This window comes from Cryptosporidium andersoni (genome assembly GCF_001865355.1).
Source record: "Cryptosporidium andersoni isolate 30847 chromosome Unknown contig_44, whole genome shotgun sequence".
NCBI lineage: Eukaryota > Apicomplexa > Conoidasida > Eucoccidiorida > Cryptosporidiidae > Cryptosporidium > Cryptosporidium andersoni.
The window spans coordinates 98374-117539 of NW_027122897.1; the positions used below are offsets into that span (position 1 = coordinate 98374).

Here is a 19166-nt window from a genome sequence, read left to right on the forward strand (position 1 = left end):
TAACATGGTCTAGAATAAAATAAAAGGAAATAAAATGTCGAAATGGATAGAATAAAATATTTGGCAAATTTGATAGTAGGAAGAGAGGATATTCCAGACAGGAGGGATAGAATAGCATTGTGTGCAGTGGAATTTACTAAGTGTTCTGACTTCTTTAGTTTAAAGTCTATATTCTATAAACTACTTATTAGAAAGTTTTTTCCATTAGAAAATCAGGTTCAGACCCCATTAGAGGAATTTCCAGCTAACCTTATAGGCTATTTACCAATGAATGCATTAGAAAGATGTACTGCTCATATATTAAAAAAGTATCCTCCTCCTGAGGGGATTGACTTGGATACAATAATGCCGATAGTATCTTCAGAAGAGCTTTGTAATATTTTCCAAAGTGAGTGCAAACTAATATTACAACCTAGAGGGATAAAGAGAGATTCACAAGGTGGAATTTTGTTAAATGAAGATTCAACAACTAACGAGTGGTGGATAAGAACCTATGATTTTTTATGTAGACAAAATCAAACTTATAGACAACGTCTCTCTGTTTTACTACGCTCTGCAATTAATAAATTAGTTATCTTAACTGTCTTAGCTACAGATACATACTACTTTCACCAAAGAGCTCGCGAACAAATGATAACTTTTGTACTTGAGCACTTTTTTGGGGGAAATAAAATAGTAATAATACGTTATCATGATCATTGTGAAAGAGTTGTAAATGACCGTGTTAGGCATCTTAGGGATACAATTGTTCGTTCTGATGAATCTTCCTCTCCTAGACTAAATTTAAGTACCTCCAAGAAAAGTACTAATCAAAATGAACTAAATATTATTATCAGCAAAGCTCGAAAAGAATTTGAAGCACAATTAAAGACTATTTCAGCTTATTGGGTACTAAATAATTCTAAATTTGATATAATGCAAGATAAGGTCACTGAGAAGTTTAATGAAGACAATCAAGAATTATCTACTTTATTTAGCCCAGTAGTTAATGTATCTGATAGAGATTTAAACTCGCTCACTAATCTTCAAATTCTGGATACCTTTACTAAATTATCTTATACGATTCATCCTCCTTCTATAGAAAGAATGATTAATGCTCAAAGTACTTCATATAGTAATATAGAACTTCTATCTATTCTAATAGATGATTTTAATCCCATGAACGAAGTTCTAGATAAAAAGTCTGAGTTATTTTTAGATAAAGTTCAACAAGTTTCACTTTTGAAGGAATGGAAACGAAAGATAAAAAGGAGAAAATCTACTACTAGTATAGGGATATCTGCTCCTTTCATTTCTTCAGATATAACTCCTAGTGAGCCTACTATTAATATCTCAATAGCTAGTTTGTTTAGCCTTATTGATGATATTACTTCTGGTCATAAAATAGCTCAAGATTTATGCGGTGAACTATTAAAAAAAAATTTAGAGAAAGTATAAGTGAACTAATGTACTTTTCTAAATATATTTACAATATATATTTAAATTTTTATTATATTTTAAACACCTATAATACAAGGACATTATTACCAAAAAAAACTTCATTTTTATTGTAAGTATAACTACTTAATATATCACAAACTTATATACTTTAGGCTAGATTCCTTCTGGAAACTAGGTTTAATAAAAAGGTACCCTTATTTTTCTTTAGAAGAAAATTGCAAATTCAATAGTTAAGTATTTTTCAAAAACTAATCTTCATGATTTAGAAAAACTAGTTAAAGTGAATATACTATATGTACTACAAAATGGTAGGAAGGTATTTGAATTAGAAAAGTATAAATTATTTTAATACTCCATAAATACTGCACTTTTTATTTTCTAAAGATGCATGCATACAGTGGCGCCCAAAATGGGTACCGTATACTATAGTCTTTAGAAAAAAAGTAAGAAAAAAAAAAAAAGAAAATGGATTTTGTAAAACTAATGGGATAAGTTTATAGAATTATAAAGAAAAGATAAGCAAATTGAGATGATTTTTTTAATAGAAAGTAAACAACTCCTGATTATATTGATCATTTGTCTATTTTTTGTAACAGATATTTGTGCAAACCTAAAGAAGCATAAATTAAACAATCAAGGAACTCTACCAATTGATGAGATAGCTCGTTTATCAAGAACTGCAGCAAAGTATGTTTCTGAAGCTCATATTACAGAGATTGTTGATGATCCAGGACCCAGAGCCCGTGCTTGGATCTCTAGCAACTATCAAAGAGCTAAATATAGAAGATTACAATGGAGTTGTATCCTGAAAACTCTCAAAGAACCGATTTTAGGATATAAAGTTGAAGTGTCGATATTTAATCATAGGAATCCACCTCCTGTGCAAAATTTCATGAAGTCAGAAAATCAATTAGAAATGTATCATCAATGTTTAAATGTATTCAATTTTATACATACTCAAGCAAAAAGTATGATAGTTATTCCAGAAGCTAGAAAACCTGTTTTAAAAGTTTTATTATATTATATATGCTACAAAAGTGTTCAAAACTTTTTTGAAAATAATTGGCCAAGCTCTGTAATGATCCTTCGGGAAATAACTTCTATGGCTATATCACTTTCTAAGGCTAATAGAATTGAGAATCTAAGAATTAATACTTTGATTAGTGAGTTTTCAACAAGTCCATATAGTCATGAGATAGTTCCTATTAATAAATCTCGGAGATATATGAATATTGATATGGAAGGATATAATATCTGGCAATATGCTTTATATAGAAGTCAAATACTATATTCCAGTGAAATTCCTATACGAATGCAACATCAAGAAGAACTTTCTTATATAGTTATGAGTGGTTCACCAGTTCCTCCAGCTGAATTTCTTAATATGCGTAATTTGCAATTATTATATACAGAGTCATTGCAATTTACAACTACTTTAATATTTTCTATTATTCTATTAAAAGTTCGTAATACCCTACCAATAAGGTCATTAGAAGTAAATATATATAATATTAGTAAGATGCCGAAGAAATTTGTAAAAATTAATGTATTATTGGCTTTTGCAGCTAGAATTGCTAGAGATTATGTTTATGTAAGAAGTGAATGGTTTGAATTAGTAAATGCACTTTTAGAATTGGATTTGGAAGAAAAAGAAAGAGGAAATTCCCCTATATTGAAATGGAATGGTGACATAAATATGCCATTAAATTTCGAGCCAGATATAGTAGATCCACAACAATTAATTACAAATTGTATAAGATCTTTGGAACAACTTTCCATACAAGGGACTTTAATAATAAATTCTGTACAATCCAATAGTAGTCCTGAAATTCTACATAAGTTAGAAGATATTTGTACTAGGGTTCAACATTATCTTTTACCATATTCTAAAATATATGCTAATTCTCAAGATGAAAATAAACCTTTAAAATCTATTCTTAAAAAAGTAAATCCTTTTGATTATGAGGAACCTAAAAAGAAAAATATTAAGTTTGCCCCTAATGTTAAAGTGTCATCATATGTTTTGGGTTCTAAACCTTCAGAAATGGATGATTTAGGTTATTTTACTTTGGATACTTCTTTGAGGACTGCTATAAAGAAATCAGAATTTGAATCTACAGCTAGATCTGAAATTCCAATACATTATCAAAACCAAGCAGCTGATGAAGATGAGGTTATTTCAGAATTATTTGATAATAAATTTGTGGATACCGAAGATATTTTGGTTGATACACCTTATCCAAAATCTGAATGTGAATTTCAATCCCAAATGATACAAAGTATGCAACTTGAAGAACCTGAATATCAAGATATAGATAAAAATTCAACAAAAGTCAGCAAATCACTAGAATTAAATAATATAGACTTAGATGATAAAGTTAAGGTTCAAGACTTGACAGATGGTTATAATTTCACTAATGAAATGAATAGTTTAGATAATTGGATAGTATATTGAGTTATATAATAATTTGTATGTTGGGGATATCACTTATATACAACTTTCTAAAATATAAATTTATTTAAAATGGTAAAGTTTGATTATTAGATTATAAGGTGTAAAACCTGTAGTCCAACAATAATAATAAAAACATGCACTTTATAAAGTCAATACCTCAATAACAGTATTGGATATTAAAGAGAATTGAATTGAATATATATTGAGATCATCATTTCGTTACGAAATTCATCTTGATCTAACAATGTCAGACAGGAGCTATATCCATACTGATGATATTCAATGTCTCGTAGAAATACCAAAAAACTTAGTGATTTTAGTAAAAATATATGATATATTTATTATATTCTCACAATTCTCTTGTTAACCCTTAAAATATATCAATAGTAGATACCCTACTATCCTGAACCTTAACCAAAATCTAACAAACAATATTTATTTAGGTATACAAATCAAAATATTAAACTAAACTACAATTGATCTAGAATATGAAGGTAAAGGTGTAGATATAGGAACATCTGAAAGTGTAATATCAGGCATAATCCATGGGCCTAATGCCTTAACACATATGAGCTTGATTTCAGCATCTGTTGCTAAGAATACAGGTATAGATTTCATTAACTCAACAAAGCATCTTTCAGCTGGTCCATTTGGAACTTTTCCTTTAGTAAATCCATATATCATTTTGAGTACATCATCTATACTAAATCCACCAGGCATGAGAGATTGAAGATGACCATAAAGTACTGCAGCTCTCAAAGGCGTTGATAAATACGAAAAAGATCTATTTCTACTACTAGATGGAGCTTTTTTACCAAAAGTATATATTGCAAGTCTAAGAGCTGCAGAATTTGTCCCTGCATCATAATTTATTGGGTTGTTTGTATCTTTGAGTACATTACTTATTGTTTCATCAATATTTACTCTTGCTATACGCCCTCTGGTTATACAAGCTGCCATCTTTCCGCATGTTTCATCAATGTTTATTGGAAGCTTATCACCCAAAACCTTGACAACTGATGATAATGCTTTGCGACAATTTTCAGGATCTACAGTTCTTGTACTAAATGACAAAGCTGATGGAGCTGCAGAGGCTATTGCAAAAACAATACGAGGCCATACATATTGAATCAAGCTTGAGTAATTCATTGGGGATACAATAGATGATAAATATAGACATACTGCAGGTCTGGTTACACCTGGCGGGATATGTTTTTCAATAATAAAGGTACCTACAAACCAATCTGCAATTCTAGCTAAAAGAAGTGTATCAGTAATTATTTTCACCTGATTAACTGATAAAAATGTACTTTGATCTTTCATAATTTGATTACAAGCCCGAGCCGCATCTGTAATTTGAGTTAATCTAATATCAAATGGGGCCCCTACTCTCATTAAAGCAATTGTACATTCAACAGTTGGAGCTTCACTCTTGCTAGAATATTCCGGAATACCCATAACATCATTCGGAATATCTGAATGAAGTACCTTTATATCATTATCTAGTAATGCTATCATACTCTCCAATTCTAACCATAATCTATATGCTTGTAAACCTTTGACATTACCTAGTGAACCTGTCATTCTAACCATAGTCTCCCACATATACTCCCTATTTCTATCTTTAACAAAATTTATATATCTATAGGCCTTAGATAAAGCAGACAAAACAGAGTTATGAAAATCCTCATTCTCAAGACATAATTGAATATTATTACACAAGGAAGGTAAATCAGATAGTCCTACACTTGGAATAACTAGTTCGCCTAGAATCATTGAGGATCTCATAGACTCCTCACATCTAGTATCTGATAATATTAAACCTCCTAATCCTGCCAGTATTATGGATACTGATTCTTCTGCGGAACGTTGAATATCCATACGTTTTGCAATTCTACGTATCATTATTGCTGTTTCAACATATAAAGTATCTGGAAGAAAAAAGGAATTCTGTAAATTTACTATATCGATACCTTCACCATGTGTTACAGGGTAACATAATTCCAAACCAGTAGCATTATCTAGAGATATTGAAGGTGATTTTTTAGAGCTTTTATCATCTTGTTTTGATTGGGCATTTGATACTGAAGACACAATAAAAGATGAAATTGGGGAGTTAGATTTCTCTATTTGAGGTTGTTCTAGAGGTATTACTTGATTTTCCTGATTGTTTCCAGTAGGGTTATTATACTTAACTTCCTGTGTAGTGTGCTTTTTAGAAGTCTCAATAAATTTATTATTATAACCATATTCAGATACTTGCTCTTCTTGTTTGGAACATTGAGATAGGAACTTATCTAAACTTTGTTTAGTATATACAATTGAAATAGTAATTTTTTCTGAAAATTGTATATCTTCTGAAGAATTTAACAGAACTGTTAACCGATCTATTAAGCACTTTTCACATGAGGTTTTAAATGATGACAAAACTCTACCAGGAGTTTCTAAACTAGAACTCTTAGGTAAAATAGTTATAGCTAGATTCATTCCACTATCAGCCTTTTCTATCTGAAATCCAGCAGTTAATATTTCATTATAGTGACTATACTCATCAATATTAATTACACATAAAGTCCAAGAATCTTCAATCCACTTTTGAACTAAGATATGATATTCTATTCCCATTAAATCAACTTCATTATTTTCGTTACTACCAATCTGTAAAATATTAAAACACAATAGCCAAATGTAAATAGTCAGTAATGTACCTCTTGTTGGATTCATACTATTTGGCTACAAAGTTTTGTTCATATACCTAAAACCCATATATTAAACTTAATTAAGCATGAATTTCGTTTGGTACAATCCTATTATTACAAAATATGTTCTGTAACTTCTTATCTTATTATTTAATTAACACTTTCTTATTGTACTCTAATACTTCTTGTCCCTTAGGACGGATTGGCGGGACTCGTCCCTTATATTTCCAGTACCCTGTATTATCTACAAGTTAATTAATGTTATATGTAATCTAATATATGTATAATACAGAAAATATCATGATTTATAGTTTTTGTATTTCAATATTAGCTAACTTTCCATTATTTTAAGTGTTATTTACTACTGTTACTGATAATTGTGGATTTTGCACTAAGTCTAAACTAAACAATATAGAACCTAATATCATGAATTTTAAAATCTACAAATACTTACATTTATATAATATATAATATAACTCAAGACTCTTTTTAAAGATCAATTCTATAAAGTAGAAATGTATTCCCAATATAAGTTTCGGAAGTAGTCACAATAGTAACTTTTAACACAAGCGCCATAAATATCGGCATGGCATCAATTATAAAGTTGTTATAGATTAAGACAATAATTAAGAGATTAGAAGAAATTACATGAATCATATTAAATCAGCTAATTTTGATTCTTCTATAATAATTTGAATTCCCTATTTTATTTAATAATACAATTTTATCGTATGGCTATATGTTAGGAACTTTGTTAGGAGGGGGAATTGCCGAGTAGTCAAAATTTACAATTACACTATCTTCAAAAGAGAAATAATAAAATGTAAAGTAATCTTTGTAATATACACTATATTTTGAGTAGCTTAATCTTTTAATAATTACCAATGAGCTACAGGCAGTTTACTAGCTTCTAATAGTATATGTAAATCAATCACTATGAGTGAAGATAATGCTACAAATTCTGAAATTCACAATACTGAAGGTACAAGAAATCCATTATTAAATATTAGCTTGCTTGCATTAGAATTCATGATAAGTTTAGTTCTGTAATGGCTCTCTATACAACTATTTTTATCAGGCATGTAAAATCCACACTCTTTGCTTATTGAACTAATATTAACCCGTGAACCCTTTGAAGATTTAGCTTGAATTTTTTTAGTTTCATCATCCCGAATATTACCAATTACTATAGGTGAAGATCCAGTAAAATGTTGTTGGTTTAAAGTATTTGGGCCTACTTTATATTCAGATGAGTATACATCACTTATAGATTTGTCATTATCTGAATTTCCATAATCTATTAAATCTAGTTTTAATCTAGCACAACCAGGTCTTCTAGTATATATATTTACACACTTTCCAATATCGGGATCAAAAATTATACTTTTTTTCAAGCTTGCAGAATTGTTTATTCTCGTTTCTTCATGTGTATAATGTCTTTTTTCACAAGGACTGTACTTCTCGGTAACAGGTAATTTATCTTGAAAAATTTCATATATCTGACTTGAAGATGATTGATTATTTTTATATCTCATCTTTTTTCCAGTTGGGCTTTGTATTGTAGGAGTATCTCTAACTTCACTATAAGACAAAACTTTAATTTCCGGAGAGGATGAGACTGGTATATAAGTCCTCCTAGAATGAGTATCCATTGAATTAACTAGAAAGTTGTCAAAATATAGATTAATTTTAAATTAAGTTTAGTTTAATAAAACACTAATAATACTAATTATGGTATGATTCTAGAAAGTACCGTTACGTATGTCTACTTCATATTAGTTATAAGAAAGATAATATACTGCACCCTTTTGCACACAGAAGAAAGGTCAGTATAATTAAGATACACAGAATGATATAATAACACATAATATTTAGATAGGATAAATTAGTAATTTAGATTTAATTTTTAGATAATGTAGAGGGGTATTAATACTAGATGAAGAGAGAAAAAGAAAACAAAATTATAAATACAAATTTAATAATTTGAATATAATCTACTGATTTTAAGAGCTTTTTTAGTTTTTTTTAGTTTCTGAATGAGTTGGAGTTTTTGAAACCTGATCAGAAGTATCTAATTCTAGAGATTTATCTTCTATTAATGCAGATGGGATATTGCTTAAGTCTATAAGTGGAAGAGACCCAGATAATTCTAAAGGAGACCTAGGTAGTTCTAAAGGAGACCCAGATAGTTCTAAAGGAGACCTAGGTAGTTCTAAAGGAGACCCAGATAGTTCTAAAGGAGAACTAGATAGTTTTAGAGGAGACTCTGATAATTGTATATGGCTTTGTTTACTATATTGATTAGTATTTTGGCTCAGAAGTTTTAAAGAGGAGGATTTAGATTGAGAATCTTGTAATATATCCAGCATAGTTTCTGCTGCACCTAAAGGTACCTTTTTTTTTTTTGAATCTAAATAACTTAAATTGAATTTAGGCCCCTTAAAATCAAGCTTTTGTAGTTCTTTTGATTGGATAATTGGGCTATTTGGAGGTAATTTGACTCTATCAGAAATAACAGATGATATTGACTTTACTAAAACATCTTCTTTTGAATTTATATCATCTACAAGCTCTTCTGGAATTTTAGATTGAGTCCTTATTTCAGAATCAGAAGTTTTTTCAAATACTTCAAGCATTTCCTTTATAATAGGGGATAATGGCCTAACCTTTTTTTCATCTAAAAATCCAGGTCTTAATACTAATTCAGATTTTTGGAATTTCTTCAAATATTGACGGTCAAAGATAAACTTTTTCTTTACATTATCTTTTGAAACTCCTGAAGAATTCATGAGTATATCTAATGAAATATGAGTTGGCCAGTCTTTAAACCATCGTCCTGCAATATCACTACAAAATATTTCTATTGAATCTTGACCATCATATGTCATCTTATATAAAGGATCACCATAATAATTCTTTTTTCTCTTAAGATCATTTATAGCCTGTATACACATCTCAGTTAAAACTGTTATTTTAGACTCTACAGTTTTCTCTGCACTTGTAACTAATTGTTGTTTCATATATATATTTCTCCAGACATCACCTAAAAGTGAACTATCAGAAGGTAGGGTAGGGGCATAAAAAACACCAGGTTTCTTAGCTTCTTTTGCAATAAATGCCCATTGTTCATTGACATTATCTAGTCGATAAACTTGTTGCTTAGCTAAATCTTGAGGGATCATAACATCTCTCTCCATTTCATATTTATCTGATTCCAAACCTTGAGATTTAGGTCCTGTTTTTCGGAACTGTTCAGGAATACCCTTTTCACCATAAATAAGGGTATAAACTGATGTACAAAATGATAGAACATTCTCTTCTCTCTCTTTAGAATTTTCTGCCTTTATTATTACTGAGTGAATATTTTGGGGTAAATATTCCCAATATTTCCCTGCCGGCTCTGTTGTAGAAATACTTCTGACAATGAGTCTATAGGCTATTTCCCTAATACCACGTTGACAGTACCGAATGAATTTTGAATATAGTCCAAATGAAAATCTGAAACCGTTTGGAATAGAATCAGCTGGTAAATTTTTCACAAATTCAGACCATTTACTAAATGCTGCAATTCGTTCCCATTCTTGCTCTCTACCTAAAGGTAGATCTGTAACTTTTGTAGGTTCAATTTTGATAGTAACATCTGAATTACTTTTTTTATCAAGATTTATCCACTCATTCTTTTCTTGGCTCCAGTATGCCCCATCTAATTCAAATTCTGGTTTGATTCTTTCTTGCTTCTGGATACTTTCGAGGAATTTTACCAAACCATATAAAGTCTCATAAGACTTCTCAGATCTAAGGATCTCAAATACAGTTTCCGCATCTTTCTGAAAAATATGCTTAATCAAGTAATTCTTCTTATTGGGTCTGATTAACATATTTCCTTGATTACCAAGAAATATTTGATTGAGTGCAGAATCCGTCAATTTTCTATCTTCACAATTATCCATAAGCTTTTGTAAATATGGTAATGTTGTAGTAGAAGCAACTTTCATTATTTCTTCAAGTGATATACTTAATACAGATTTTAAGCCTAACTTACATTCTTTCAGATACTGTAAGAATCGCCGACTAGCCAATTCATATGGGTATAAATATTTTGATAGCAAATTCTTAACAGATGAAATCCAAATTGGGGATTTAAAACGAGTGTTATCTTCTATATATAACCTCCTATCTTTAGTATTACTTGATTGATCTTTGCTTTCTATCTCTTTTATCAAGAAATTAGATAATGTATCACCAGTTTCAGCTGTCAAAATATACAAATTTCTAAGAAAAATATCTAATAGACCATTATCATTAGGAATTGCATCCAATAAAAATGGACGTAATATTTCCTCTCGAAATAGCTGTTTGGTAATTTCAGATGACATAGGAGACAATAAGAGAGTTTCAATTTCCTGTTTCTGATAGCTAGTTGCTTCTGAAAACTGATTCTTGTTCACAAAATTAGGAACAACCTTTTCTACATAATCTATAAATACATTCATTGCATCACATTGTAAGTTCTCAACTACTTCAACTATTGTTTGTAGTGAAATGATAGGTTCTGAACACATAATTAATGAATCAGCTTGATCATCACTAATTACACCACTGGAAATTTTGTTTAAAAGATTCAAAATGACCTTAGACAATACTCTAGAAAAATATGCAACATCACTTTTACTGAGGGATGTTTTCGAGAAAAGATCTTGAATATTACCCTCTTGAAAGTGAGCATATACGTAAGCTGCTGGAGGTAAACTCTTAATCATTATTTTTAGTTTTTCCAAACTATGAACTCTCGAGAATTCACCTTTTATTGATAGTTCTAGGGCTACACGAATTTCTTCTTGTAAAATTGCAGGAAGATTTTCTAAATTTTCACTAATTGCATGAATATAACGGCCTCTCCCTTCAATTAATTCTCTTTGAAAATATGATGATAATTTCCTAAGATTATTTAAAATCATTGGAGTTAGTGCAACATACTTTTCTGCAGTCTTCTGTAAAAATTCTCCCGTAAACTTCGATAAGTCTGCATTTGAAATTAAGGTTTCCCATTCACTTTTTATCCTAGCTTCATCTGTTCTAATAATATTCTTTCGCTCTGGAGGTTGCATTAGAAGCCTATCAGGACGTCCTCTATGATTTTGAATGAAATTTTCCAATATACTTGAAGAGCTTCCAAGCTTAAGTAATCTAAGTGCTACAACTTCGGGATCATCACTATCCAGAGCATTCCTTAATTGTACTATAGAACCTGGGAAATACTCTCGAAGCATCAGTGGATCTTCTCTAATAGCTTCCAAGTCTAAGAATTTCACAATATGTACAAAATTACGAATTAAAGTTTGCTTTGCAATATACTCTGCCTCTTGTGATGAAGTCATTATATTTTGAGTTGTTAATCCACCACTATTTAGAGGAAGACCTGCTTTAAATACTAAAGGCACAACTTTATTATCCCCATCATCATTTATATATTCTATTTCACATAATTCTTCAGCTTCTAGTTCTTTTTGAGTAGCTGTACTTAATCTTGGTTGTAAACCATTGAAATATAGTTCAGCTGCATCACTGCAAAATTTATGGCGTATATTCGGATCTTTTGCTATTTTTATACCAAATTTTGTAGCCAATCCCCTTTTACTCATCTCCATTAGAGCCTCACAGTATTTATCTGCCAATTCTATCTCTTTAATAGCTGGACTGAAAATAGTACCTGCAAATGGATTAATTGGTAAAGATCCTACTACTCGTTTCAAACCTGATTCCATAGAATCATATTCTAATTGTTGGCGTAAGGCAAACCATTGACCAGCTCTTAGACGAATTAGTGTTTGAGAACATGTACTTTTTTCGCAAGATATACCTATTTGGTTAAACTCCTCTACAAACATCGGATTAAAATCATTTTCGTTGTACTCATAGCCAAAAAAACTTTCTTTTAGGCTAGCTATATCAGCTGCTAATGCATCCCTCCATATTATACTTAATAATAAAAAACATATACAAAGTTCCCAAATGATACTCTTTATAAGGACCATTTTTTTTTTTTTATTAAAGTATAATTTAGATCTAAAAAAAGACAAAACGAAAAGTAGGTTCAACTTTTATTAATTCCCAAATGATATACTTCTATTATTATTTTAACACTCCCATAACCATTCTATATATTATTTGTTATATTTAATCTTATCTTGCCTAATATTTATTATTTTGGCCTTTCAAACTTCAAGATCTCCAATTTAATAGCTGCTAATATATAGCGCCAAATAACTAGCGCCTACAATGCTATTAGAATTTAGATTTGGTTTTGTTGAAATAGAAAGATCATGTACTAAAAATACAAAATGCGACATCACAAAAATCTAAATAAGCAAAATCTAAGAAGTTTAATATATATATTGTGTAAGTATAGGTGGATTTTTTTATGTGGCTTTTATCAGTTTTCTATTGTCATAGTAAAGAGTTCAGAAATACCAGCTACCTCTATTGAAAGTAGTAATATGCAATTAATATGGAACTCAATATTAGAAGAAATGGCATTAAGTAAATGGTTACATATAAAAAGTTTACCGAAAAAAGCTCCTTTAGAATTTGTAGATGCTCCATTGAACAACCCGATAATTGCTGAAGGAAATATTTCAAAACAAAGGAAACTACTAGGGAAAAGATGTATATATGCTTTGAGAGAGATGTTAGAAACGGAAACTCCGTTGGAATCTAGAAAATATAGCTATAAACTTAAAAGCAATATAAGTTTACCAGAGGCACTGGCAAGATTCTGTTATGATGTAGCTCTAAAACACTTCAAGACTCAAAAAACTCCTTCAATAAACAAGGAAATTAATGAAAAAGAATATAAAGAATCTAAAAATACTTTATATAAATATTCGAGTAAAATTCCTACTAATCAAATCTCGGAAGAATCCCTTGAAGACTCTGAAAAAGCTGAAGTAAATACTTTATATCAGCATATAGCAGGTATTTTGAAAGATTATAAAGATCTTCTACCACTTTCTCTAAATACTTTGAGCCATTTAAGAAAGTCTATTCAATTTGAGGCATCTAAATTAATGGAAAATAAAGACTGGAAAGGTTTATCAGCTTTACTAGAACGGGAGAGGGTTGAAGATGTCACTTCGTTTCTTGATGTTTTAATTGGATCTAAAAAATCAGATTCAAATAAATATCTACTACTTGAGAATTTAAAGGCCGATTTTAATATGGATAAAAAGGATAGGATGTCAGATAGTCCGTTTGGTCGTCTCCCAACAAGGGAAGATGAATGGAAGGCTATAATAGAGTGGATACACAATAATAGTGGAGGAACTAAGACAGAGGAAAAGTCTGAATGGCTAATACGCATGAATAATAAAGGAACACTACCTGAAAATCCAAATAAAAATTTTAAAGCTAGTAATGGAAATAAAGATATTTTTGTCAAACAATGTATTTATGGAATTCGTGAGATAACATATAAAAGATTTACTGCTCCAAATGGTGACAGATATTATAGTTATGATCGTGGAAATAAAGCTGGAATTATAATTCAGGGTAAAAATCAAAAAGAGCGTAATTTTTATCTTTCAAAACTATGTACTATTATATTTGATCGGTATTTTGAATTTTTGGGTCTCGCAAAAATAGAAAACAGCTCCAACTATACTAAATCTGTTCTTTCATTTTTGGCTCCTTTGGAATATGACAAGGTGTTTCTTAATAAATTGATTCAATCCCTTTATAAATTTATAGATAATCCTAGGCGTCAGTGGCTTGCTGTTGTAAATGAGGCTCAAATATCTCCCCTTGTATTCAGCAAAAATTTACCTATAGAACCAATTCCATTTGTATTTCTTGATAGAATAGATAAAAAAACGCATGATCTTGAACTAAAACAGAAGATGCTTGCAGAAAAGTGTTTCCAAGCTATTAGAAGGCTTTTAGTAGAACGTTTTCCAGGTAATTCAGATATTCCTATATACAAGATAGAAGTCGGAAGTGAAGGAGATATAAGCATTGCCAAATTTTGCAATGGAACAATGGAGCGTTTTATTATGAGGCATTTAGATTGGATGAGACTTATTGAAAGAAGCATTAGTGATCCCAATATCCAACTTTTAGATTATAATGATCCATATGTAGATATTCCTGAGTTATTTATATTTGTGAAAGATGCACGATTAAGGGAAAATTGTATCAGTAGTCTATTAGCCATATTTGAAGAGAATTATCAAGCTTTAGAGAAAGGATTACCAGTTGGACCATATCCACAAATGGTTTATAAAGGAAGACCAGAGCAGCAAATGGACCATATAGTTTCCTTTTGTGAATCTGTAAGTGAAGATAATATATCTATTAGGGCAAGAATGATTGAAAATCTCAGATCTGAGAACTCCTCTGAGGACTCTGAAAATACTTCAGATACTTCACAAATTCCAAATAATCAATATAATGCTCTTATGAAAATCATGGAATATAAAGCTCCAGACTTATTATTAAACATCAAAAATTCCTTGCAGGGTCGCTTAGAAGCAATACCATTTACAAATTCTACAACAAATACTCTAAGATTAGAGAAATGGTCACAGAGTTTTAAAGATATTTCAAACAAGCAAAAATATAGATTAGAGATGTTTAACATTTTCAAGAGGCAATTTAGACAATTTTTAAGTATAGAAGATGCATGTGAAGGACGCCTTAAGAGTATCTTAGAATTGGAAAATTTAGAAAATGAGCTTGGCAATATTCGATGGATAGAAAATTATATCAAGGACACTGATAATTTAAAGACTCAATGGGCTTCTGAGTTGTATAAGATTGAAGTGATTTTAAATAATATTAGTGCAGCTGAGAATGAGTTGGAGACTTATGTTAAAACTGTAAATAGTGTTCTTCATGAAAATGAGAAAAAGTCAAATTTACCTCGATATAAGAAAATATTGAGAGATTGGCCCAAAGAACTTAATAATAAAGAAAGACTTTTTGAAAAGCTGAAAATTGATGGGTTTTTAGGGCGTCAGCAGAGCGAAGCTGCTATTGAAAGTTTGCGATACCAACAACTGGAGCGACGACATGAGTTTATCAAACACCTAAAAAGTAACTTATTAAAGTTTGAAAAAGTTAACAAGTTTTTCGATATAAGAATTTGTATGAATAATGAAGAAGGTTTGTATCCTATAATACCTTTTGAGATATCATTAGAAGAAGAAATCCAAAAACGTTTAGCCAGTTTAAAGTTAGCACTTAAAGAATTCTCTAAAAGTTTCAGCATAATGGATACAGAACTTAGTAAACAATTTCATGAAATAGATAAGGTATTACAGAAGAAACAAGGGGATTTTAATAAAGCTTGGAAAGAAAATTATGAAACTGCTCTTGCATTGCAATTACAAATTAGGACACGAAAATTGGTTGAAGAATATGTTCAAACTTCCGAACGATATCTACTTATACAGCGTGTAAAAGCTGATTTTGAATATCGTAAAAGTATTATTTCAGAATTCCAAATGGATCCTGGTTTTGAGGTAATGCTAAGTAGAGCTGCCGACATGATAGAGAAAGCTGAAATAGAATCTAAGGAGTTAAAAGAGGATTTAAATAAACTTTCAAAGGATAGAGCAAGGCTTCCCAAAATAATTGAGCAGGATATGAAGGAAATATACTCTAAAAGAGTGAAAGAACTTAGAAGTAGCCGAGATATTCTTAGGAAACAGATCCAGAGTGAAAAGGCATTCTTAAACAAGGAGAAAGAAATTTTCGAGGATCAGTTATATAGAGATACAGAATATTATAGTATTGATGATATAGTTGAGGCTGGTATTTACAGAGGTAATCAGCTTCAAATTCTATGTGAAGCTACCCAATGGATAATGAATTACAATGAAAAACTCACCTTTACAAATGAAATGGTTTATCGTGAAGATTTAGAAAAGTTGGATTATGTAGTCCCTATAAACAATACTCAGTTGAATAAAGAAAGTGAGGCATCAAAAGCTAGATTTAATTCTGAAAATCTTATGATGAATTTAAGAAAACATAAATTCAAGTATAATGATGACGTAAATATTTCAGATTTTTTAACTGAAGATGAGATGAAAAGAGAAGCAGGAGAATTTGCTAAAGATGATCCAAGTCAAGGTCAAATTCCTGAAGATGCTCAGAAATTGTTAGAAATATATAAGGAAAAACTTAAATGGAAGCTTAATGATCTAGATAGCATTAATCAGGCAATTCTACAACTAAACATGAATACTATTGGTGCATTTGATTATTTCGATTATAATAGAGAAAGAGCTTATAAAGCTTATTTTGCAGTTATACAAGAAGCTCAGGCCTCAAATATGCTTTATATGATTTTATCACATTTTGAATGGGAGCATATACAACTTAGATGGAGAATATTGCAAATGGAAAAGTTTGTAATAGGTGAAAAAGAAAGAATTTTGGATCAAATAGCAGACTTGAGAAGTACCTTGGATTTAAAAATGAAACAGTATAATGCAGTACCTCTTATGCGACGCTTAGTTCCAATTGGTAGTCTATCTTCAACTGATCCTATAATAAGGGATATATTGGAATTTGATAGAAAGAAATTGAATCTTGAAGGTAATTCTAATATTTTAGATATTATTCCAAGCAGTATACCACTTTATCTAATAGATGGCCAAGATTATAGAAGTGCTAGAAACTATGATTACAAAGTCAAAAATATAATTTTAGATAGAATTATGGTTGTTTTATCAGTAAAAGAAAGTAAATATATTCAATTACTAAAGAATATAATGACCAAATATACAGAAAAGAATATGACTTATCAAAAAGTTATAGATGATATGAAAGCAAAATTAGAAGGACTTCAAAATGCTATTGGATTTACATACTTATCAAGTGATGAAAAAAAATTAGAAAAAAATAAACTAGAAAGAGAACTTCAGGAACAAATTTTTATTTCTACCCAGGAAATCTTGCCATTAGTAATGCAAAAACAGATAATATTACAAAAAGCTGAACAACTCAATGAGTTCCAAAAAAGACTTCAGAAAGCTTTTAATGACCCTTCATTTACCGGAGAGGAGGCTAAACAAACTGAAGCTTCAGTTATAGAATTTTTTGGTGAAAACCCTCCAGAAAGTTGTAATGACTTAAGTCCAAAGGTTCAACTAGCTTTTGAGATTTACAAACTTAATAAACTATCTGATGATAATAAAAAACTTGAAAAGCAAATTAAACTAAAAGGTACTGAGGATAGAGATACACTTGCTAAACTTCATAAAAATAAACGGGATATAGGTAAAACCGAGGAATTGATTCAAAAGCTCAAAAAGGAAATTCAAACTGCAGAGAAGAATGCAGAAATATTCCAAAACACAAAATTTGCAAAGCTCTACAACCAATAAAAAGTTTAAAGTGAATTTTTGGATTAAATATTTAAGATGTTTCAATTATTATTTATAAATATTTCATCCTAATAAGGAGTTATTTAATACTTAAAGTGTACAAGTGCAAAGTTGCTTTTACATTCATAAATAGACAGGTTCCAAACTATATGAAATATATAGTGAATTCCCTCTTTTACAGGTCTATAACAAAATTTTATGGTAGAATAAATGAGATATTTATCAATGAATTAACTTCAATATGTTAGAATTTTACTTAGTATGAAAATTCTTACCTGATATAAATCATAAATATATTCATCGATGTTTGGCTCAAAGCTCTCATTAATATATATATACTAGTTTAAATAAGTAAATAGTATACAATGACAAAAATAGAAATGTCTAGATTAGTATCATTCATTTAAAAGATATAGGACATCCAGTATATTACTAAATCTTTGTATTTATAACTTACCAGAGATTTTACAGCAAGTGCATCTTTTATATAATTAATTACTACGGAGATTTTATCTGTACCTTTAAATATTATTTGTCTATTTTTTAAGTTTGGAGCTGTATCTAATGGACGTAAGGAAACCAATACTGTGCGTGTAAATAAAAAGACATAACGTATTTCTCAATAAAACTTCTTCAACAATACATAAACACTTTTCAAAAGCTTACCACTATTGTCTCGTTGTGTATTTATATGTTCTAGTATATTTTGAAGCATCTAGTTTACTGTTACTTTCCTGGTACAGGTGGAAACAGAGAGGTAAGAAAGGTCTTGCAAATATAATTTGCGCCAATAGTCAAAATACAACTGGTTTTGGACCTTTTGCAGAATCACTGAGTTTCCTAGTTTATAAGATCCAATATATTTATAAATTAATTGTATCTAAAGTTAATGATTCAATGTATAAAATCTCTTTTAAGTGATCTAAAATTCTCTACTAGTTAAATATATTCAGTTAGTATATTACTACTAAAACAAGTATTGAAAAAAGGTAGTTCTTATATATTGACATATATTACACTAAATACTATTAAATAGCTTTTAAATTTCAAAGTGACAATTTCAATAAAGATTATTAATAAGAACCGAAGTAATTAAGTGCAATATATGTAGTATAAAACTCCTATACTACGTAAATAATGAAATCAGTATGATAACCAATCTTAAAAAATCAGTAAGTCTAT

At 29.9% G+C, this 19166-nt stretch overlaps 6 protein-coding genes across 6 annotated transcripts; 3 read left to right on the forward strand and 3 right to left on the reverse strand.

Moving 5' to 3' along the window:
* Positions 1 to 42: 42 nt before the first annotated feature.
* cand_011800 (uncharacterized protein) lies at positions 43 to 1437 on the forward strand (the record flags this gene model as incomplete). Its single annotated transcript, XM_067211419.1, has 1 exon — positions 43 to 1437. One exon carries the CDS (start codon positions 43 to 45, stop codon positions 1435 to 1437), a length of 1395 nt encoding a protein of 464 aa, XP_067067039.1.
* Positions 1438 to 1969: 532 nt separating this feature from the next.
* cand_011810 (uncharacterized protein) lies at positions 1970 to 3895 on the forward strand (the record flags this gene model as incomplete). Its single annotated transcript, XM_067211420.1, has 1 exon — positions 1970 to 3895. The coding sequence occupies one exon, from the start codon at positions 1970 to 1972 to the stop codon at positions 3893 to 3895; it is 1926 nt and encodes a 641-aa protein (XP_067067040.1).
* A 465-nt stretch (positions 3896 to 4360) lies between these two features.
* cand_011820 (uncharacterized protein) lies at positions 4361 to 6619 on the reverse strand (the record flags this gene model as incomplete). Its single annotated transcript, XM_067211421.1, has 1 exon — positions 4361 to 6619. One exon carries the CDS (start codon positions 6617 to 6619, stop codon positions 4361 to 4363), a length of 2259 nt encoding a protein of 752 aa, XP_067067041.1.
* A 943-nt stretch (positions 6620 to 7562) lies between these two features.
* Positions 7563 to 8246, reverse strand: cand_011830 (uncharacterized protein; the record flags this gene model as incomplete). Its single annotated transcript, XM_067211422.1, has 1 exon — positions 7563 to 8246. One exon carries the CDS (start codon positions 8244 to 8246, stop codon positions 7563 to 7565), a length of 684 nt encoding a protein of 227 aa, XP_067067042.1.
* Positions 8247 to 8609: 363 nt separating this feature from the next.
* On the reverse strand, positions 8610 to 12629 carry cand_011840 (uncharacterized protein; the record flags this gene model as incomplete). The annotated part of the gene is made up of 1 exon (XM_067211423.1): positions 8610 to 12629. The coding sequence occupies one exon, from the start codon at positions 12627 to 12629 to the stop codon at positions 8610 to 8612; it is 4020 nt and encodes a 1339-aa protein (XP_067067043.1).
* Positions 12630 to 12935: 306 nt separating this feature from the next.
* cand_011850 (uncharacterized protein) lies at positions 12936 to 17984 on the forward strand (the record flags this gene model as incomplete). The annotated part of the gene is made up of 1 exon (XM_067211424.1): positions 12936 to 17984. The coding sequence occupies one exon, from the start codon at positions 12936 to 12938 to the stop codon at positions 17982 to 17984; it is 5049 nt and encodes a 1682-aa protein (XP_067067044.1).
* Positions 17985 to 19166: the final 1182 nt, after the last annotated feature.